The sequence below is a fragment of the Coenobita brevimanus genome, chromosome 73, assembly GCF_032717465.1.
Source record: "Coenobita brevimanus isolate Jiangsu-jjx chromosome 73, ASM3271746v2, whole genome shotgun sequence".
NCBI classification, from domain to species: domain Eukaryota; kingdom Metazoa; phylum Arthropoda; class Malacostraca; order Decapoda; family Coenobitidae; genus Coenobita; species Coenobita brevimanus.
In genome coordinates this window covers 9,574,234-9,594,863 of record NC_137026.1, presented here as the reverse complement: position 1 = coordinate 9,594,863, position 20,630 = coordinate 9,574,234, and the positions used below count along the sequence as shown (strand labels likewise).

At 41.7% G+C, this 20,630-nt stretch overlaps 1 protein-coding gene across 1 annotated transcript; it reads right to left on the bottom strand.

Annotated features, from left to right (window-relative positions):
- Positions 1-2,025: 2,025 nt before the first annotated feature.
- LOC145407469 (sulfotransferase 1E1-like) lies at positions 2,026-20,303 on the bottom strand. The gene is made up of 4 exons (XM_080278399.1): positions 20,168-20,303; positions 6,553-6,719; positions 2,193-2,301; positions 2,026-2,138 (listed from the first exon to the last, which is right to left on the bottom strand). Exons 1-4 carry the CDS (start codon positions 20,301-20,303, stop codon positions 2,026-2,028), a joined length of 525 nt encoding a protein of 174 aa, XP_080134525.1.
- Positions 20,304-20,630: the final 327 nt, after the last annotated feature.

Genomic DNA, 20,630 nt, shown 5'->3' with positions numbered 1-20,630 from the left:
ATAATGGTAGTAGTGATGATAGTGGTAGTGATAATAGTAGTACCGGTAGTGATGATATTGGAGGAAGATGAGAAATGTAGTGATAATAGTGATAGTGATAATAGTAGTTCCGGTTGTAGTGACAGTGGTAGTGATGACACTGAGGGAAGATATGGAATGTAGTGATGATAATGGTAGCAATAATAGTAGTAGTGGTGATAGTGGTAGTGATGATAGTGAGGGGATGATGAGGAATGCAGTGATGTCAGTGGTAGTGATAACGGAAGTAGTGGTTCTGGTGAGAGTGGTAGTGATGATAGTGGGAGGAAGATGAATGTAGTGATTATAGTGGGAGGAAGATGTGGAATGTAGTGCTTATAGTGGAAGCGACAATAGGAGAAGCGGTGATAGTGGTAGGAATTATAGTGGCCGTGATGGTAGTGGTGGTATGATAGATATTTAGCAAGGAAAACAACACTGCAAAGTGGTATAACTCCTCTTGAATCAGGTTTTAGGCAGGGCATGACCCCCGTGGGCTGCCCATGCTAAGGGGGTGTGCTCTGCGGGTCTGGAGATCTGTTGGTATGCATAGCTATATACCTGGGCAACGCCGGGTACCCGTGCTAGTGCCAGAATTAAAGCATCGGTATAATGGTAATAATAATAATAAAACTTCAGTGTTCAGACTATACTGGTATTTGTATTTACATGTTACACAGTATAGTGATCTATATACAGAGTGCATTGTGCATCAGATGAACATTACAGTGCCACAGTGTGTGACATCCCTATGTAATATAGTCACAGCTTAAATATCAGCATGCTATAGTTGGTTTGTGTTCACCTGATGGGCCAGCTGTAATCAGATTGGAGGATAAATTTGACTAGTAACCAAGGAGGCTTATTCTCGCCTCATAACTAAAGCTCATCGGATATCACATAACCATGATTTAATATTCAAGCTGTGGAAGTGGCCGCTTGTGTCAGATGAAAACATACAGACTGTATTAGGCCGACGTTGTTGTTATTGTTGTGGTCCAGGACTCAGCTGACAGTGAACCCTGTGGACTGCAGACTGAAATTGTTCTCTGCAGTCCACCATCCTTCTTTTGGGGGATAGAGAAAGAGCTGAGGAACGTTTACCTAACTGGCCAGTGGAGCCACTCAATTAAACCAGTGCCACCACGTGAAGGCGTCCTGCTCCAGCGCCTCTTGGTTGATGTGGCATCGGGATAGCAGTCAGTGTACCTAACGTTCTTTGTCTTTTAACTTACACCATAAAACTGGTTACAAATCTGGCAACCATGGCCAATATAGGGATAATGTCGAAGCGAAGCAGTCCAGAATTATATCAGAAAAAAAAAAAAAAGGAGTAAAACCTAGCTTAATGCATACATTGTTATCAAAGAACTACATCTAAATTATCATCATTATCATAATCATCATCAAGACTTCGTTTCCCACGTAGGAGATGAAACGAAGCAGTGTCTTGTGAGGAAAAAAAAAATGTTGACCATGCTGTTGGCTGGTACATAAGAAAAAGGAAAAAGGAAAACACTAGAGAGGAGAAGGGAAAAACTCTACAGGGGTATCAGCGTGGTGTGGTTTGGCACCTTAAGTCATCATCAGCCCCTCATCATTTAATTCTTGCCAGCTTCAATCGATTTCATTAGACTTAACAGAGACCTTTCGAAGTGGAGGGGTTGGATACAGCGTCATTAACCTCCTCACTGCTACGATGCTCTCCTGAGCTGAATAAAATCGTCTGGAAGTAATAAGAATACACTAAAACTTGCATCTTAGTGAGGCCCATAAATTATTTTATGTGGCAAAGGAGGCTTGGTAGCACCTCTTCCTTAGCGATGTATTTGGCATATCAAACCTTAACATTGCCTTGTGTGTTATTTATTTCACCTTAATATAGACAAAGTTTGCATCAGTTATACAGAGGAGGACAATGAATTAAACTGTGTAGAATAAACAGGTAAGGAATGGGTGTTACCAAAGCTCAGTAGTCACTTAATACACCTCTATGCAATTAGCTCACTAATCTCCAAACTTGAAAATAAGGCCAGTGTCCTTCACGTTGTCCCTGATCCATTGGTCCATCTCTTGGTTCAGTTCTGGAGAGAAGTGGTTCTTCCAGTCGCCCTTTATCCCTAGAATAAAGAAAAAAGTGTTCATATTTCTCTCTCTCTCTCTCTCTCTCTCACCTTCCCTAAACATGCCACCTTTCTTCTTCCACATATCCTCGTTGTAGTAGGCTTTGTCAACTGGTTCCCCGCGGGTTTTCATAGACGAGAAGCTGGTGAACTCGGCAATCTGTGGAATGCAGAAGGAAGTCAATAATAATAATAATAATAATAATAATAATAATCCATCCATCCATCCATCATCCAATCCTACGTTGCCCCATGAGGAGCGTAGGAGCCCAGGGCTAGGCAGTTGGTCCCGACATTTAAGATGAGAGTGACCAGCCTCACTCATCCCTGAGTGGCATTACATGAGCAATCAACCCCAACCATCCCTTGCATATAAACCTTCACCGGCTCAATCCGATTGGAGCACAATAATTACTCACTAAACCACCAGGCGCCAAAATTTGGTAATATGGTTACCACCCAGCATAGTAAATGGTTTCCTGATGTACAGGAAACCATTTGGCTTGTCACTCAGTGCAGAGTCACCCACAGGCAGAAGGAAGAGGAAAGAATGAAGGAAAGAAAGACAGAAGAGGAAGTGTAAAGTTACCCATAGGCAGAAGGACAAGAAAAGAATGAAGTAAAGGAAGACAGAAGAGGATGGAAGGAAAGAAGGATGGAGAGGAAAGGGCAGACACCCGACAGCAGCATTACATCGAGTGAGTGGATGGTGAGTGCCTCCACCTACCATATAATAGTAATAATATTAATAATAATAATAATAAAAACTACTACTACTAGTGTAGGACAAATCTAAACTGGCGGCTGGGGTGGGGCACGAAGCTCTGTACCATAGAGGTAGGAGTAGGTAGAGGCGGCATGAGGGATTAACCACGGGTAGGTCAGAGTGAGGCCGACAGACCTGACTCGACCAACATGGCGGCGACCCCTTTGACAGCTGTCTGACTTGGTTCCGCTGACCAGGCGCGAGTGTTTTCTTAGTTGCAAACAGAAAAAATGAGGAAGAAAGTAGGTTATGAATGGAAGGAGAAAAGAAAGTAGTTAATGAATGAAAAAAAAGAAGCATTTAAGAACATAATGGTAAAATGAAGGATGGAAGACAGATAGATGATTTAAAATAATATACATCAGCACATTATGAAAAAAGTTTATATCTATTATTCTATATAATATTCAGCTTGACTTTACTAACTCCAGTCATATACATAATGTACACTTACAAATTATAATTCACTCTAAAGATACTCACTGGTGAAATGTAATGGATGGGTCAGATTTCTTATCTCCTCTTTTTTTTTTACACCCAAATGCGGCACAGGTGGTGGGCATTTTTCGAGTCTTAGGTTATTTGATGGTGAGTTACAACTTAGGACAGAACGTCTCACACCCACAACTGAACTACAACTAAAACCAGAGGTAGAATGAAGTCTACTTTGTTTCTGGCATTCTCCCTGAAGAATACCAGGTGGACACACAGCTGGAGGTATTAAAGGCTTAATAATCTCATGGCCACACCCACGGAGGTAGGATTAGGACTGTTACCTCTATGGGCACAGCCATAGAGGTAGGAGTGCACAGCAATCTTCTTCGTCAAGTAGGTGTTGCCGTGACCTCTTGACTTGACCAATATGGCCGTTTGACAGTTCTCTGGCTTCACCGGAGCCTTCTCCCGCCGACTCTACCCTAATCTTACCTCTATGCTCTGTACAGTCTGCCACATGATAAGCTCGATGCCCCCCCCCCCTCTCTCTCTCCTTCTCCTGGGGGAGATGTGCGTCACCCTAGGGAATTTTGTTTCATTTATGAGTGACATAAACTTATGCTTTCATTTCTTTATTTTTTTATTATATCTAATTATATTTAAAAATATTTTTGTTTTACATCTGTCGCCAGATGACCTTGCTGGTGCGGCGCCATGATTTTTCATTCAATCACTCTCTCCCTCCTTCCTTCCCTCCCTTCCTCCAACCCTCAACACCTCCCCTGGCCTGCCTTCACCCCCCCTTCTCTCTCTCTCTCTCTCTCTCTCTCTCTCTCTCTCTCTCTCTCTCTCTCTCTCTCTCTCTCTCTTTCATCTATGGTGTTTTAGGATACAGTTTGGTTATTTTCTTGTACATTATATTGTACATATTGTAAATTTGACTTTATTTCCACACCACCCAGGAGGTAAGGACACAAAGGAAAGTGACACGACGAGGCTCTGGCTTGATTACTGTACATAAGAACATAAGAACATAAGAAGAGAGGATAACTGCAGTAGGCCGGTTGGCCCATGCTAGGCAGCTCCTAGACGAGTAACTGAACTACTAGAATGAGATAAGTCTGGGTCTGTGTGAATGTTGCCGCTCACGAGGGTTTAATGTATTATTTTTTCTTTTACTAAGAAATTGGCATATTTTTACTTACACTCCTGCACATTATCGTATAATCGTAATTGTGACATTATTACCCACCCCAAAAATACGATAAATGCCAATAAAAGTGACTATATTTTTTTCTAGCACCACTGTAAAATATTTATGCCACGTTTCTGTATTGCCGTATAAATATTTCATGCACAATAAGTTTACTGTTCTTTCATATATTATAATACACACGTTAACATTGTATTCATATGTGTTTATCTTATTTGCCATGCATTTTACATATATAACAGCCGTTTCACATCGCGGGTTTGGGAAACATAGCATCACTGTACAGAGGGTCGCGCCACACCTTAGCCACCAGTTTAGGTTTGTACCAACATACTACCACCACCACCACTACTACTACTAAATCATTATCATCATCATCATCCCTACCTCCTTTCCCACCCTAGGGCAGGGTGAGGAGTAGCGATGTCCAGACAGCCCAAATTTGCCCAGTCCAATGGATCACGCTTCCATTCACTCATCATTCAAGCCCCCGGAATCCTGGCTCTATCGGATACGCCCAAAACATTCACCACGTTTTATATCTCCATATCTCTATCGAATAATAATAATAATAATAATAATAATAATAATAATAAAAATGACAGTAACAATAATGACTTTAAACATAATGATGATGATGATGGTAATGATATATGATGCTGATGGTGATGATATCCTCACCACCATCATCATCATTATCATCATCATCATCGCCTCTATCCTCCCCCTCCTCTTCCTCCTCCTCCTCCTCCTCATCATCATCATCATCATCATTGTCTTCATCATCATTTCTATCCTCCCCCTTCTCCTCCTCCTCCTCCTCCTCATCATCATCATCATCATCATCGTCTTCATCATCATTTCTATCCTCCCCCTTCTCCTCCTCCCCCTTCTCCTCCTCCTCCTCATCATCATCATCATCATCATCGTCTTCATCATCATTTCTATCCTCCCCCTTCTCCTCCTCCTCCTCATCATCATCATCATCATCATCATCATCATCATCGTCTTCATCATCATTTCTATCCTCCCCCTTCTCCTCCTCCTCCTCCTCATCATCATCATCATCATCATCATCATCATCGTCTTCATCATCATTTCTATCCTCCCCCTTCTCCTCCTCCTCCTTCTCCTCCTCCCCCTTCTCCTCCTCCTCCTTCTCCTCCTCCCCCTTCTCCTCCTCCTCCTCATCATCATCATCATCATCACCACCACCCCTATCCTACCCCTCCTCCTTCTATCACAGTGTTCATTCTTATTTTTTTTCCCGGTCCAAGGTTGGGGTGAGGCAGGATCTAGAGACACCCAAATAGAAATTACGATGATGGGAGAAGTATCAAGCTCCGTACCATTTATTCCTGAGCGATTTATCTGGGCGATTATGGTTTACAATTCTTGTGTATGTTTTTCGTATCTGTTAATATCGTTGACATCAGTAGGTTGTAAGATGATGCTGAGGTGTTGTGTTCTGAATACATTGCGAAGGAAGTTGTGTCACCAAGTCTCCAGAGCCAGTTAGAACGCCATCCAGAATGAATCCGTTGACTATCATGCGAAGACAGAGAGAGAAAGAGAGAGAGAGAGAGAGAGAGAGAGAGAGAGAGAGAATGTGATAATAGTAGAACATCGAGATTTCCATATAGTTGCTGACTGCACTGTATAATGTGGGATCCAGGCTAATCCCACCTAACAACTACACGTGTTCCATCAGTGACCGTCAGTCATAAGCGGCTTCCCTACACCTTGGCGGACTCAGCTTTTAGTAATAGGGGTCGGTATTCTCGCTGGGTAAGGAGGCGTCTTTGCACCTCTTCCTTAACGATTTATTTATAAACTATCCATTGCTACCCTCTTTTTTGCTTCTTATATAATTTTAACTTCGACCTAGATTACATGAATAACACACAAGAATATAGTAACGGGGCAGACTCAGGAATAAACCAGCAAGGAAGAGATGTTGAGGTAGCCTCCTAGCCGCACGAGTGTCTTCTGTTCACCTTCTTGAGTTGTTCCTCCGTCAAGTTTTTGCCGAGGAATTTGTTGATGTTCCGCAGCTGCCCCATGATGTCGTCCTTCATGTCCTCGTAGGTGGTGAAGTAAAGGTTGGGGTTGTCTCTCTGCCTCCAGGCCTGTAGCACGTGCGGCCAGTACGGGCAGTATGAGACTAGCACCACCAGGACAGAAAATAAAGGAATATGATATTTAATTAATAAATAGATATATAAATACATACATACAAACAAACGAAGGCTACATACATACATGCATATAAACATATACTAGCACATACTTAAATACAGTAAATTAATACGGACAATATAACACTAGTTCCACGATGACAGAGAATGAGTGGATGCATACCCGGTACATACATCCGTACCCACACATACAAAAAAACACATATATACATACATACATACATACATACATACATACGTGAAATAAATACAAGTACATCATTGGTGAAATCATGATCGTATTTCTTTTTTTTTTTTTACATCACGAAAATCGTCTTTGATACTAAAATTCCAAACCCTCCGTGATATACACCCATGACCAAGAGTTTGCCGACATTACTCTGCTTGATGTGTCAGTGGATGCTGTTAAATGAAGTATTTGGCTCGACTGTAATATGAAGCACGTAATAAATGAGTATGAAGAGAAGGAATGTTCTTTGTTGTCTGGGGAGGAAGGAGAAATATGGAAGGCAAGACAGAAGATTCTTGACGAACTTTTTGCTCACGGCTGTACCGAGATCTTCACACCAGGGGAGGGATGGGGGAGGGGAAGAAAGAGGGGAAGGGGGGAGGGATGAAGGAGGGTGGCCAAGCGCTATTCTGAGGAGGGTGGTGTTCAGTGTTTACAATTTGTGTTGACTCCATTTAAGCCATACGTCACTACTGTACTAAAAGCTGTGTGTACTCTTAAGGTGAATGTTTATGTTGAAAGTACTCGTTTGGCTAAACACAGACCTGAGAATTGAGAGCACAATCGAGTAAAGTCTGAGTCGCTCACAAATCGCTGATAATCTTATGTGATCATATTATTAGCTCTTAACCAGCCGCGTCCACACGTTTTGTCACTGTCAGTTCCTTTATTTTATATAAACGCGAATCAATTGCAAGGTCCCTAATTTGCACAATTTTCAATTTTCGCGAGTGATTTTTGGTACGTATACACGGGACACCTTCCTTTACAAGATGCCAGGCAGGGACAATGCCTTACCCAGCATGACCTCCCCCCCCCCCGCACGCCATTGTCTCGGCAATTCACCTGTTACCAGTGACCTGGCCAGTAAATACATGTCGTGCCACTGTATGAAATTCAGGGCCAGAGTGATTCCCCAATCGATGACAATGTGGAGGACAAACTTTACATAGCATTAGAGGAAGAAACAGTCAGAAATGATGATCAGGTAATGTCGCCAAAAAAGATCAGGTATGTTGATGTGTTTGGTGAGTGAAACAATGCTTATATTGCCTATATTACTGTGTGAAAACCAATATACTCTCGTACTACATATATCGTACCAAATTAATAAATAAATACTGTTTTATGGGTGGTGTGGAATGGTTACCTTCCCATAGAACTCGTTTTCTTTGGAGCCAGCCTGATAATTAACCTAGTAAGGTAAGGAGGTACTGCTACCTGTATTGAGTATTTTAAACCTAAGGTGAGCGATTACTCTATGAATTTTCGATGTTTCTCACCAAAAGCAGAGGTTTGAGCCAAAAAAAAAAATTCCAAAAATGGTCGTGACTTGGGGGAGTCAGTGGTGGAAAAGTGGTCGGGGCAGGGCGGGTTAAAAGGAATTGCTTATCAGTTGAGATTAAAATGATAAGGAAATGTAAATGTATGAAGAGGAGAATTTGCAGTGTTTCTCCACTTATAAAAAGAACATTTATGCTTAGCGATTGTACAGAATAATGTACTTATCATCACAGTACAGTACTCAAATGTAATACCTTTATTCTCTCCCCTGAAAGTTGGAGAAAAGTTATCACCCATAGTAAGTTGATCACAGATCTAAATAACGAAACAGGGATGTGATTCTTGAGCATACTTACAGTTGATTCCCCGTTGTAACTTAGAATTAACTTAGAATTGTTTTTGAAAGAAGAACCAGAGAGTTGACATTGTATAAACCTCCTTACGTTCAATAATTTTCCTCGTAGCCAAGAAATCTATCGTAATTATGTCTGAAAATCTGATCCCAGGCTACTACAAATTTCACATATTCCTACTACTCTATAAATCATGATAACTGGGCTCTTTGTAATCTCCCACAAAGTATACGGCACAGTATTGCACATTGTTGCACATTAAATAATTAGAAATTTTATATGGGGGGCTAGTACGGGCAGAGAGTCTGAGAGGGTGCAGGGGGGAAGACCTCACAAATCCCATGGATAACACCTCTTCTAATCCATTCATCCAAGGAACGCTTTTAAAAATGTATTTCTTGTTATCACTTTATGATTTTATATCAGGTTAGGAGAGATTGTTTGAACAGGACGTGTTAAATGCATCCTAAAATAACCCCTTCAGTAGGTGAGTCCTTTCTGAAGTTAACTAATGTCATACCATAGAAGCACTGGTAAATCAGCCCGAGGCATCCCATCGATGTATGAGTACGTTTCGTTTTGTTTTTAAAGGCTCCAACATGCTTGCATGCGTCGGCCTTGGTCACCTAATGGCGGCTCTCCATGCTGCATGATCCATTGCAGCCTCCCTGTTCAGTCCCTTAACCCTGAGGTCACACTTAATGACCTCGTCCCATGTCTTTCTCGGTCTACCCCTCATAACCCCACCCCCAGTATTAACACTTCTCACCTTCCTCACCCAATTATCATCCCCCATCCTCTCCACATGTCCAAACCATCTCAATCTACCTCTCCTCATCACAACACCAATACACTCCAGTCCCAACCTTCCTCTCAACTCTTCCATTGTGAACCCAGCCCCCCCAGACCTTGGACGGAGGGACGCACTACACATCCACCTAATCATTGTCATTTCTGTACGTCTGAGCCGGCAAATATCCTCCTGCTTCACTGCCCAGGTCTCACTACCATACAACATTACACTCCTAACACATGCTGCATACAAAGACCCCTTAGCATGTAGGGAGAGTCCTCTCAATGTCAGGAGAGGCAAGGGCTCCCTGAACTTCCTCCAACCACTTCTCACCCTAGCCACAGAGCTAGCTCCAGCCCCACCTCCAGCACACAACATGTCTCCCAAATAACAAAAGTCTTCCACACACTCAAGAGATTCACCAGCAAATTCAATTCTTTCACATCTGACAATCTCCACCTGCTCTCCCCGACACGCCGTACACATAAAATCAGCATTATCTCGTAGTCTACCTCTGATACCACTACATCTCTTATGCACCCATTTATCACAAACACCGCACAAGATGGAATTAATTCCTATGCCCCTGTGGCAAACTGCACATGGCCACTCTCCCTCGTCTTTGACAGTACAGCCACCAACCCTAGATATCATCACTTTTGTTTTATCTGCATTTACCCTTAAGCCCTTGTGCCCCCTACCATCTCTCCACCTCCTAAACCTTTCCTCCACCTCCCTTTCGTTCTCTGCAATCAACGCCAAATCATCAGCATACAACAACTCCCACGGGAGTCCGCTTCTAAATCACGTGAAAGGGCTTCAAGTACCATGATAAACAACATGGGACTCAAAACTGACCCCTGATGCACACCAACATTCATGGAAAATCCATCATTCAAATCTCCATTCACTCTTACCTGGGTGCAAGCACCCACGTACATAGCCATAACCACCCTAACCAGCCACTCCTCCAAGCCAAGCTTTCTCATTGCCCACTTCACCACCTCTCTAGGGACTGTCAAAGGCCTTTTCCAAATCAACAAAAACAAAATAAAGATCCCTTCTGCTATCAATATATTTTTCCTGAAGCTGGCGAACAATGAATATGGCATCAGTGGTCCCCCTACCCTGCATAAACCCAAACTGCATCTCATCAATATTCACTCTTTCTCTAATCTTACCTTCTAAAACTCTCTCCATTACCTTCATTATCTGATCTAAAAGCTTTATACCTCTATAATTTCCTCTTTCCAGGGCATCACCCTTCCCTTTTACACATTTACAATTACACTCTTCAGCCAATCATCTGGGACAACACACTCATAAATAATCCTATTTATCAGGTCAGTGACTAACTTCACCCCTATATCGCCTGAGGCCTTCAACATTTCCACAGTCAACCCAGACACACCTGCTGCCTTCCCCACCTTCATCCTGCCTATTGCCTCACTCACAAAAGCAAGCATCAATCAAAGGCCAAGGGCCAGACACTGGATCTGCTGGCTCCAAACCTTCTCTGTCCCAGTCAAACTCCTCATTCAACAACCGGTTATAATGCTCTCTCCATGCATCTTTAATATCCTCACTGTTCACCACTACGTTTCCTTCATCATTCTTCACACACTGCTCACCTATAATATCCCGATTATCCCTCTTCACCTGACCTGCCACCCTAAAAATCATATTTTTCCTTTTCCCATGATTTAGGTCATCAAGTAAAAGTCTCTGTGACTCAGACTTTGCCCTGTATACCTCTCTTCTAGCCCTACACTTGACAGCCAAGTATTTCTCTTTGCTACCACCCTTCTTCCAATCCCAGAAAAGCCTTCTTTTCTCCTTAACTGCAGCTTCTACACCCTCATCCCACCACCAAGTTACTTTATGTCTTGGTGGTCCTCTTGTCCAACTGCATGTTACATCAGTAAGTCTGAAGAGTACATTGCAACATTTTGTCCCAGCTGGACCCATCGACGTACCAGTACGTCGTGCAATTGTAAGGTTCATAATTTGCACAATTTTTAATTTTCGCGCATTATTTTTGGTACGTATACATGGGACACCTTCCTCTACAAGATGCCAGGCAGGGACAATGCCTTACCCAGCATGACCTCCCCCCTTCCCGCACGCCATTGTCTCGGCAATTCACTTGTTACCAGTGACCTGGCCAATAAAGACATTCAGGGCCAGAGTGATTCCCCAATTGATGACAATGTGGAGGACAAAGTTTTCATAGCATTAGAGGAAGAAACAGTCAGAAATGATGATCAGGTAATCTCGCCAAAAAAGGTCAGGTATGTTGATGTGTTAGTGAGTGAAACAATGCTTGTATTGCCTATATTACTGTTTGAAAACCAATATACTCTTGTACTACATATAAATTGAGGCACACTCAATAGTAAGGTCGCAAGCGCCACTGCACCCAAATCCAAGTTGTCAGTACTGCATTTTTTCTCAGGGTTTCCTCTATCCAACAGCAGGTCGTATATGCCCTTCTGATTATTTTTCTTATGGTCTAGTGAGCCCTGAAACACCCGCAATTTTTCAGCTGTATACACCCTAATACAGCTCTGGCAGAATGCGCCGGAGTAAGGGCACAAGCACCACTTTCCCTTTAAACTAGGAGTACTTTGGTGTGTGTATGGGCGGCCTTGCTTCCTTCTCACTCACGTCTGTGACGTCTCTCCCACTGTCTCACGCACCACGTTGGTGGATCTCAGCAGCCAACGAAAATTCGCTTTGACTGAGCTAGCGTTGTTATTGGGTTACTGATGCCACCATCCAGTATAAACGCAATCAAAACACCAGTCACTTTGAATGCTTCATTCATTTATTTTTTTTTGTGTGTGTGAGTGTTTCCGTTGTGTTGTTGTACTGTGGTAGCCATGGGTGATAAGAGTGATAACAGTGAGCACCAGGAGGCTGTTGTTAGTGAAAATGAGTCTGGTGTTAGTAAGAATAGTGAGTGTATTGAGCTGGGACCTTCCTGTGCCCGTAAATGCAAACCAAAGCCAGACACGTGGAAAGCTAATGTGGTGAAAACTCTTCATAATGAAGGTAAGGCTTACACCAGCCATATGACTAAGAAACTGGTGGAAGCACGAAAGATAGGACCTCCATGTGCTGATGGTTGTTTCAATAAAGTGACTAGGAAGCGGAAAATAGTCGGCAGGGTTGGTGAGCACTGCATTAGTGTTACACTCCTCTCTCTCTCTCTCTCTCACCTGTCTGTCTGTCTGTCTCTCTCTCTCTCTCTCTCCCTTCTCAATCATCTCTCTCTCTCTCTCTCCCTTCTCAATCATCTCTCTCTCTCTCTCTCTCTCTCTCTCTCTCTCTCTCTCTCTCTCTTTCTCTCTCTCTCTTCCTTTTTTATGCCTGCCTGCCACCCTATTATGCCTATTCTAATCTTTTTATTATTATGACATTGCAGTATTATTCTGAGCGTTGTTGAAAGATTTTTTTTTTAAATTATTATTATTTACCATTATTATATGAATGATTATCATGTTTATGCTACTATTATGGCATTATTATAACATCTATTCTGATGTATTGTAATGCCAATGGTTAGGAGATGGAAAAAGAAAAAATGATTTCATCAGTAAAAGAGATATGATTTTGCAAATTATCAGAGCCACATTACCTGACGTTTTATGCTGTAGCAAAGGCATAAAGCATAATAATGAAATAATTTTGGGATACACATTAGAGGGATAAATTTTCTTTCAATTGGTGCAAAGTAGATTGAATTCGTATGGTTGGTTTGGAAGATCTTGTTGTTTCAAAACTTTCAATGCGTTTTTCTCATTTTTAAAAAAATGGCGCTTGTGCCCTTACTACAGTGTGTGCCTCAATTCGTACCAAATAAATAAATAAATACCGTTTATGAATGGTGTGGAATAGTTACCCTCTCATAGAACTCGTTTTCTTTGAAGCCAGCCTGATTTAAAACCCAGTAAGGTAAGGGGTACTGCTACCTGTATCGAGTATTTTAAACCTCAGGTGAGCGATTTCTCTATGAATTTTCGATGTTTCTCACCAAAAGCAAAGGTTTGAGCCAAATTTTTTTTTTTCTAAAATTGGTCAGGATTGGGGGGAGTCAGTGGTGGAAAATCAGTTGGGATGGGGCGGGTTAGAGAACACGTCACCCTGATAAAGGCAAGGGTAAATTAGAGAACACGTTGCCCTGATGGAAAGAAAAATTAGAGAGCACGTCACCCTGATAGAAGCAAGGGTAAATTTGAGAGTATGTAACTCTGATAAAAGTAAGAAAAAAATAGAGAACATGGTAGGTGGGGGATCTTGGTATGTGGGGATGCCCATCATCCACCCACTTAGTGTAGTGGTACTCTGTTTTAGAGTAGCTCTACATCAAGTAGCAAGCCAAATGATTTCCTGTAAACCAGGAAAGCATTTACAACACTGGGTGGTAACCTTATAACAAACCGACAAGTGTTCCCTAATTGACAGCAAGTGGGTTGGCAGAGGGTTAGTGCACCTCCCGGAAAACAACTAACTAAAAATGCGAACAAGAAGCCTCGGATCAGGACTGTCCAAAAGACGACGACTAAGGATCGAACAAAGGACATGATACAGATGGCGACGTGGAATGTAAGGGGTGTCAAAATGATGAGGTGAAAGAGAGAGAATGTCCAGGTGCATGAGGGTGTGAAAGTGGATGTATGTGGATTAACTGAAACTGAAGGGTAAGGTGAGAGTGTGAGAGAATAGGAGTATGGATAGGGTATTTATGCAGGAGTAGGTGGGAATGAGAGGGAAAAATAAGGAGTGTGTATTGTTGTGAGTAACAGCTGGAAAGAGAATATAAGAGAGTATGGATCAGTAGGCTCAAGGACTGTGTGGGCAAGACTGAAAGTTGGACAACAAATGTGGGCGATTGTGTGCGTGTATATGCCAATTCAAGATTGAGTAACCAGAGTGAGGAAGAGTTTTGGACAAATGTGCAAGTGTGCATGGAAAAGTTTGAAAGGAATGAGAGAGTGTTGTAGATTAGTTACCGTATATGAATGGTAAAGTAGGGAATGTGAAGGTGGATGGAGTAGTTGGTGAGTGGGGCGTACTTGCTGAGATAGATGAGAATGGCAATGCTTTAGTGGACATTTGTGCCAGGAGGGGGTTGGTGATAGCCAATACCCACTTCAGGGACCAAATTTTCCACAGGTATATGTGGCGAGTGATGAGAAGGGTGGGTGGTGAACTGAATGAAAGGAAGGCAATGATTGATTATGCGTGTGTGGATGAAAGGATGCGATGGTGTGTAATGGAGGCAAGAGCTTATAGAGGTTTGGAAAGTGGACTTTCTGACCACCACTTGGTGGTGATCGGAATCAAGGTTCAAGTAAAATGGAGAAATAGAGGAAGAGAAGGACGGGAGGAAGGAATATAAGCAAGGAGAGTGGAAAGGTTACAAGAGGATGAGAAAAAGGCAGAATATAAGAGAGAAGTGGAGGAACGATTGGGTAAATATGAACTGGAGTAGATGGGGGAGGTGGAAGGTTTGTGCAAGATATTCACAAAAGAAATATGTGCAGCATTTGATGTGGTGTGTGTGGTGAAGAGAAGACAAAGGGGGGTGCAAGGAACAGCATGGTGGAATGAAGGGATGAGAGAGGCTGTGGCACAAAAGAAGAAAGCATATAATGAATGGATGAGAAATAGGGGCGTGGAAGAAGTTGACAGACGGAAGAGAGAGTTATATGTAGAAAGGAAGAAAGAGGTGAAATGATTAGTAAGAGAGAGTAAGAAGAGAGTGGATGAGGAATTTGGAAGGAATTTGAGTGTAAAATGGAGGGACCGTAATAAAATGTTCTGGAAAGAGGTAAAGAGAGTTAGACAGGGTGGCAATGAAGTTTTGTAGATGAGTGAAAGATAAAATGGTAGATTACTAGTGGAGACGGGAGAAAAAGTGAGCTGATGGAGAGAACACTTTAAGGAATTGTTGAACATAGAGAATGAAAGTAGTGCGAGTATAAGTGGCTAGGGGAAGAAGGTAGGTGAGACGATAGGAAGAAATCAGTAGGATGGAAGTAGTGGATGCAATGAAGAAAGTTAAATGGGGAAAGCCCCAGGAATTGATGGAGTGTGTGGTGAAATGCTGAAGCATGGGGAAGAGATAGTAGTAGAATGGATGTGGAAAATGTGCAGATTGGCCTGGGAGGAAGGTAGAGTCCTGGAGGATTGGAAGTCAGGTATAATTATTCCCTTGTACAGTCACCCCAAGAAGTGATGGCAGAGTTTCAGATTGCTTCAGTCACTCTGCACTGATATACGTTCAATGAAAACTTAGTGAATATATGGTAAAACTTCTGTGCCTCCATTACGTCATATAAAAAATATATATATCACTCTAAGAAGTATGAAAAACGAATAACATAAGGTAGTGATATATTAGAAGTTAACAGTCAGATACTTCTCCTGATTTGAATGAATGTGTAATGTATTACTCCGTGCGCGGCACGCAGCATAAAGTGTATTTGCTTCCCAGGATTTCAAAACAGATACTCTAGCTTCGAAGACCAGTTAACTCACGTGATTGCAATACACTACCTGTACCTTATTTTCAAATGCTATGGTGATGATACAGCAACAATAAGCTTGCCACAACAATGAAGTTTTTCTTAGTTATGATACTCGACCGCAGCGGTAGCAGCAAGACCATTCTGCCTTTTATTCCTTGTCTTCCCCTCGCTTATAATAATTTGCGACTTTGTTCTTAATTCATGCAAAATTATTTCAAGTTTGGAGAAGAAATGAGATTTTACCCTTTTCTCATACACTAGGCAGTGAAGAGGACCAAAGCATGAGTTTACACTCTTGCAATGAAAAAACACATATACTTTTTGCACAATCTCTAGTATCCATTTTAAATAAACTTCTGTGTCCAGCTAAACTGAAAATGCTGATACGAAAGTTTTGAACTCAGTTACTTGTTTATGAACATCTGCATTTTCTTTCTCTTGCCAAATATTTAGACACTGGGGATACTAGGCTATGACAAGTTTGTCTTTCTCCAAGGAGCTCCAACTCGCGGCAAATTTTCGAGGTTTTCCTTATTTCTTATTCATTGATAGTCCTCTGGCTTATCTTAAAAAATCAAGATAATTTTCTTAATGAAAAATTGGCCAGATGCAGTGTAAGAACTGCATGTCGGTGAGTAAAAGCTGTTTCCTTCCGTGCATGTTGATCGAACCATTTAAAATAGCTTACTAACTTACCCAGCATTCCCGCTTTCTGTCGTCGTCCATGGAGACAACAAAAACGAAAATAAATGACTAAATTATTCCTTAGTATTGTAACGGAAATTATTATATAGATAATAATGACAGATTTTAAATAATTATTAAACTGCTTTTCTTTTTAGTATTATGCTGCTAAAAAATTACTGCGTTTTACCATACTAGATATGAACTCCGCAAATGATTCCTGACTTTCCCTGAGCGATACTTCTGAAATTTCAATTAGTTCCGTTTAGGATTATCTATTATCGTAATAAACGAACTGCTTACTATAGTTTTGAAATATACCGGTACTTTTTCATTTATTTGTTATTTTTTGTAACAGTTTTACAGAATAGATATCACCTTGTAAAGATATAAGGACGAACATGTAGCTTACATTATCGATGACCGAAAACTTCTGGATAATCTTCCGTCACTTCTTAGGCCGACTGTACAAAGGGAAAGGGGAAAAAGAAGTGTGTTGTAATCATAGGGACATTTGTCATTTCAGTGTAATAGGAAAAGTATATGGTAGGATACTTATCGACAGAGTTAGGGAAATAACAAAGGAATCAGTTGGAGAAGAACAGGGAGGTTTTAGGAAAGGCAAAGGTTGTGTAATCACATATTCATTTTTAAATCTTTTGTGGAAGAGTTTCTAGAGAAAGGAAAGAATTTGTATACGGCCTTCATGGATTTGGAGAAAGCATATGACAGGGTGGATATAAAAGGACTGGAAAGTATTAAGACTATATGGAGTAGTTGGGATGTTGATGACGGCCGTGAAGAGTATGTATGAGGGTGCAGGCTGTAGTGCGTGTGGGTAGTGAACTGAGTGAATTTTTCTATTTGAAGGTTGGGTTGAAACAGGGATGTGTCATGTCTCCATGGTTGTTCAATCTGTACATGGATGGGGTTTAGGGCTGTCATATCTGCAATGTCATAATACCGGACACCGCTTAAACCCATGCTATCCCCGCCTCAACACACACTTTGCGCCTTTGACGTTATGAAATCTGGATATTATATTATATATATATATATATATATATATATATATACACACACACACACACACACACACACACACACACCAGTACTGCTGTACTATATCGCAATCTTTAATCTTTTTACAATGTAATGAAAAACAGGCAAAGTACAGAATTGGCTAGATTATGACTGAAAAATGCTAAAGCGCCTTAAATGCAGGGTAAGATCATAAGAATAACAAATGCAACAGTGTAAAAATGAAAAACTAAGCCAATAGTTGTGTGTGTACCATGTATTTTATGGCTCTGACAGCACCATGGGAGGAATAATGAAAAAAAATAAATAAATAAAATAAAAGCTCGTGGCTGAACAACAGGAAAAGGCGAGACATTTTAGCAGCAGTTAGCACTAAACCAGCCAAGTTGGCAACACTTAACAGCTGACGAAAACAAGGAGGGCCTCTCTCTCTCTCTCTCTCTCTCTCTCTCTCTCTCTCTGGTCATAAGAGTGTAATGGTATATTAAGTTTTTTGAAAAAAAAGAAAAAAAGTGATTGAAGCTGAACTTCCAGTCTTTTGGAGAATTATTAAAATTCCTCCAGGACGAAGATTTTGACAGCTAAATGCCGGACAGGTCGGGGAAAATCCGGGCGTATGGTAACCCTAATGGGGTTATAAAAGAGATACAAGGTAGGGCAAGGATGTTGGAGTGGCCCTAATGAGAAAGGGCAGTGTTTGGAAACTCCCTGTACTGTTCTTTGCAGGATGATACTGTGTTGTTAAGTGAAGATGAAGGGGAGCTGGAAGGCTTGGTGGATGAGTTCGGGAGAGTGTGTAAGAAACGGAATCTAAAGATGAATGTAGGGAAGAGTAAAGTTATGGTCTTCGAGAGAAGTGAAGTCAGTGAATGTACAGTGAGGATGGATAAGGAGGAAATGGAAAATGTGAGTACGTTTAAGTACTTAGGTAGCGTGATGAGTAAGGATGGAAATTTGGAGCGTGAAGTGCTTGAAAGGGTACAGCAAGGAAGAAAGGTTGCTGTTTCCTTGAAAGCAGTGTGATAAGAGACAGGAAAGTGACCATGGAAGTGAAAAAGTTACTACATGACAGTATTGTGATACCAACTCTAACTTATGGAAGTGAAGCTTGGTCGTTGTTGGAGGGACACAACTGAAGAGTGAGAGCTGTGGAAATAAGTTATTTGCGAGGAGCCTGTGGAGTCACATGGAGAGACAGATTGACAAATGATGTGAATGAGCATTGTGGTGTGGATGGGGATGTGATAGGAATCGTTACGACAAACACACTGAGGTGGTATGGCCATGTGGAGGGGATGGAGAGTGGGAGACTGACGGGGAGAGTGTATGTAAGTGAGGTGGAGGGGGAGATGGAGGCCAAGGATGAGATGGAGGTATGGAGTGGAGAGGTATATGAGAGAGGGGGGGGGGAGTTGAGAGCAGGGCAGTGAAATGGCGGGGGATAGGGCGACGTGGAGGCGATTTGTTTGTGGTCACCCCGTATGGGATTAAGGAGCCTGGCAATAGATAGATAGATAGATGTCACCCTGACAGAAGCAGGGGTAAATCAGAGAGCATGTCACTCTGATAGAAGCAAGGGTAAATTAAAGAGCATGTCATACTCATAGAAGATAAGGTAAATTAGAGAGCAAGTCACCGTGATAGAAGCAAGGGTAAATTAGAGAACATGTCACCCTGACGGAAGCAAGGATAAGTTAGAGAGCATGTCACCCTGATAAACACAAGGATAAATTAGAAAGCATGCCACCCTGATAGACACCAGGATAAATTGGAGAGCATGTCACCCTGATAGACACCAGGATAAATTAGAGAGCATGTCACCCTGATAGACACCAGGATAAATTAGAGAGCATGTCACCCTGATAGACACCAGGATAAATTAGAGAGCATGTCACCCTGATAGACACCAGGATAAATTAGAGAGCATGTCACCCTGATAGACACCAGGATAAATTAGAAAGCATGTCACCCTGATAGACACCAGGATAAATTAGAGAGCATGTCACCCTGATAGACACCAGGATAAATTAGAGAGCATGTCACACTCATAGAAGAAAAGGTAAATTAGAGAGCATGTCACCCTGATAGAAGAAAAGGTAAATTAGAGAGCACGTTATCCTGACAGAAGCAAGGATAAGTTAGAAAGCATGTCACCCTGATAGAAGCAAGGATAAGTTAGAGAGCACGTCACCCTGATAGAAGCAAGGGTAAATTAGAGAGCATGTCACCCTGACAGAAGCAAGGGTAAATTAGAGAGCATGTCACCCTGACAGAAGCAAGGGTTAATTAGAGAGCATGTCACCCTCATAGAAGATAAGGTAAATTAGAGAGCATGTCGCCCGGAATTCAGGAGTACTATAATCTCTATGCTACAATCTGTGTACTCTGTACTGTATTTGTGTACAATAAGCTCTGTACTATAACAAATCACTGAAATGTAATCTCTGTACTGTAATATCTGTACTATAACCTCTGTACTGTATTCTCTACTTACTTTCTCCTCTCATCACTTTCCTGGCAAACTTCTCGAGTGATCCTTGATAGCCTCCACCCTTGACCACACGTAAGAAGTTGTAGAAGGATACCACCATGTCCTTGGGGTTCCTGGCCACGTAGACTACCTGTAACATCATTATCATCGCCAATCCGTCATCATCCTCAATCATCATAATTATCATCAATTCATCATCATCATCATCATCGTCTTCGTCCTTCTCTTCCCCTCCTTCTTGTCCAAGCCATTGTTATTATTAAAAACTTTGCACATCCCTATGGGAAGTTTTCTTCTTTTGTCAATATTATTATTATTCTAGGGAAGATCTACAGTAAGTCGCTGCCAATCGCACACCGTTAAAGTTACAGCCTTTATTTTGTACCATATTATAGTACTGGTTGGCCGCTTCATCTGATCAAATATCATCCTGATCCTTCCAGCGGAACCCGGATAGGATCAGGGA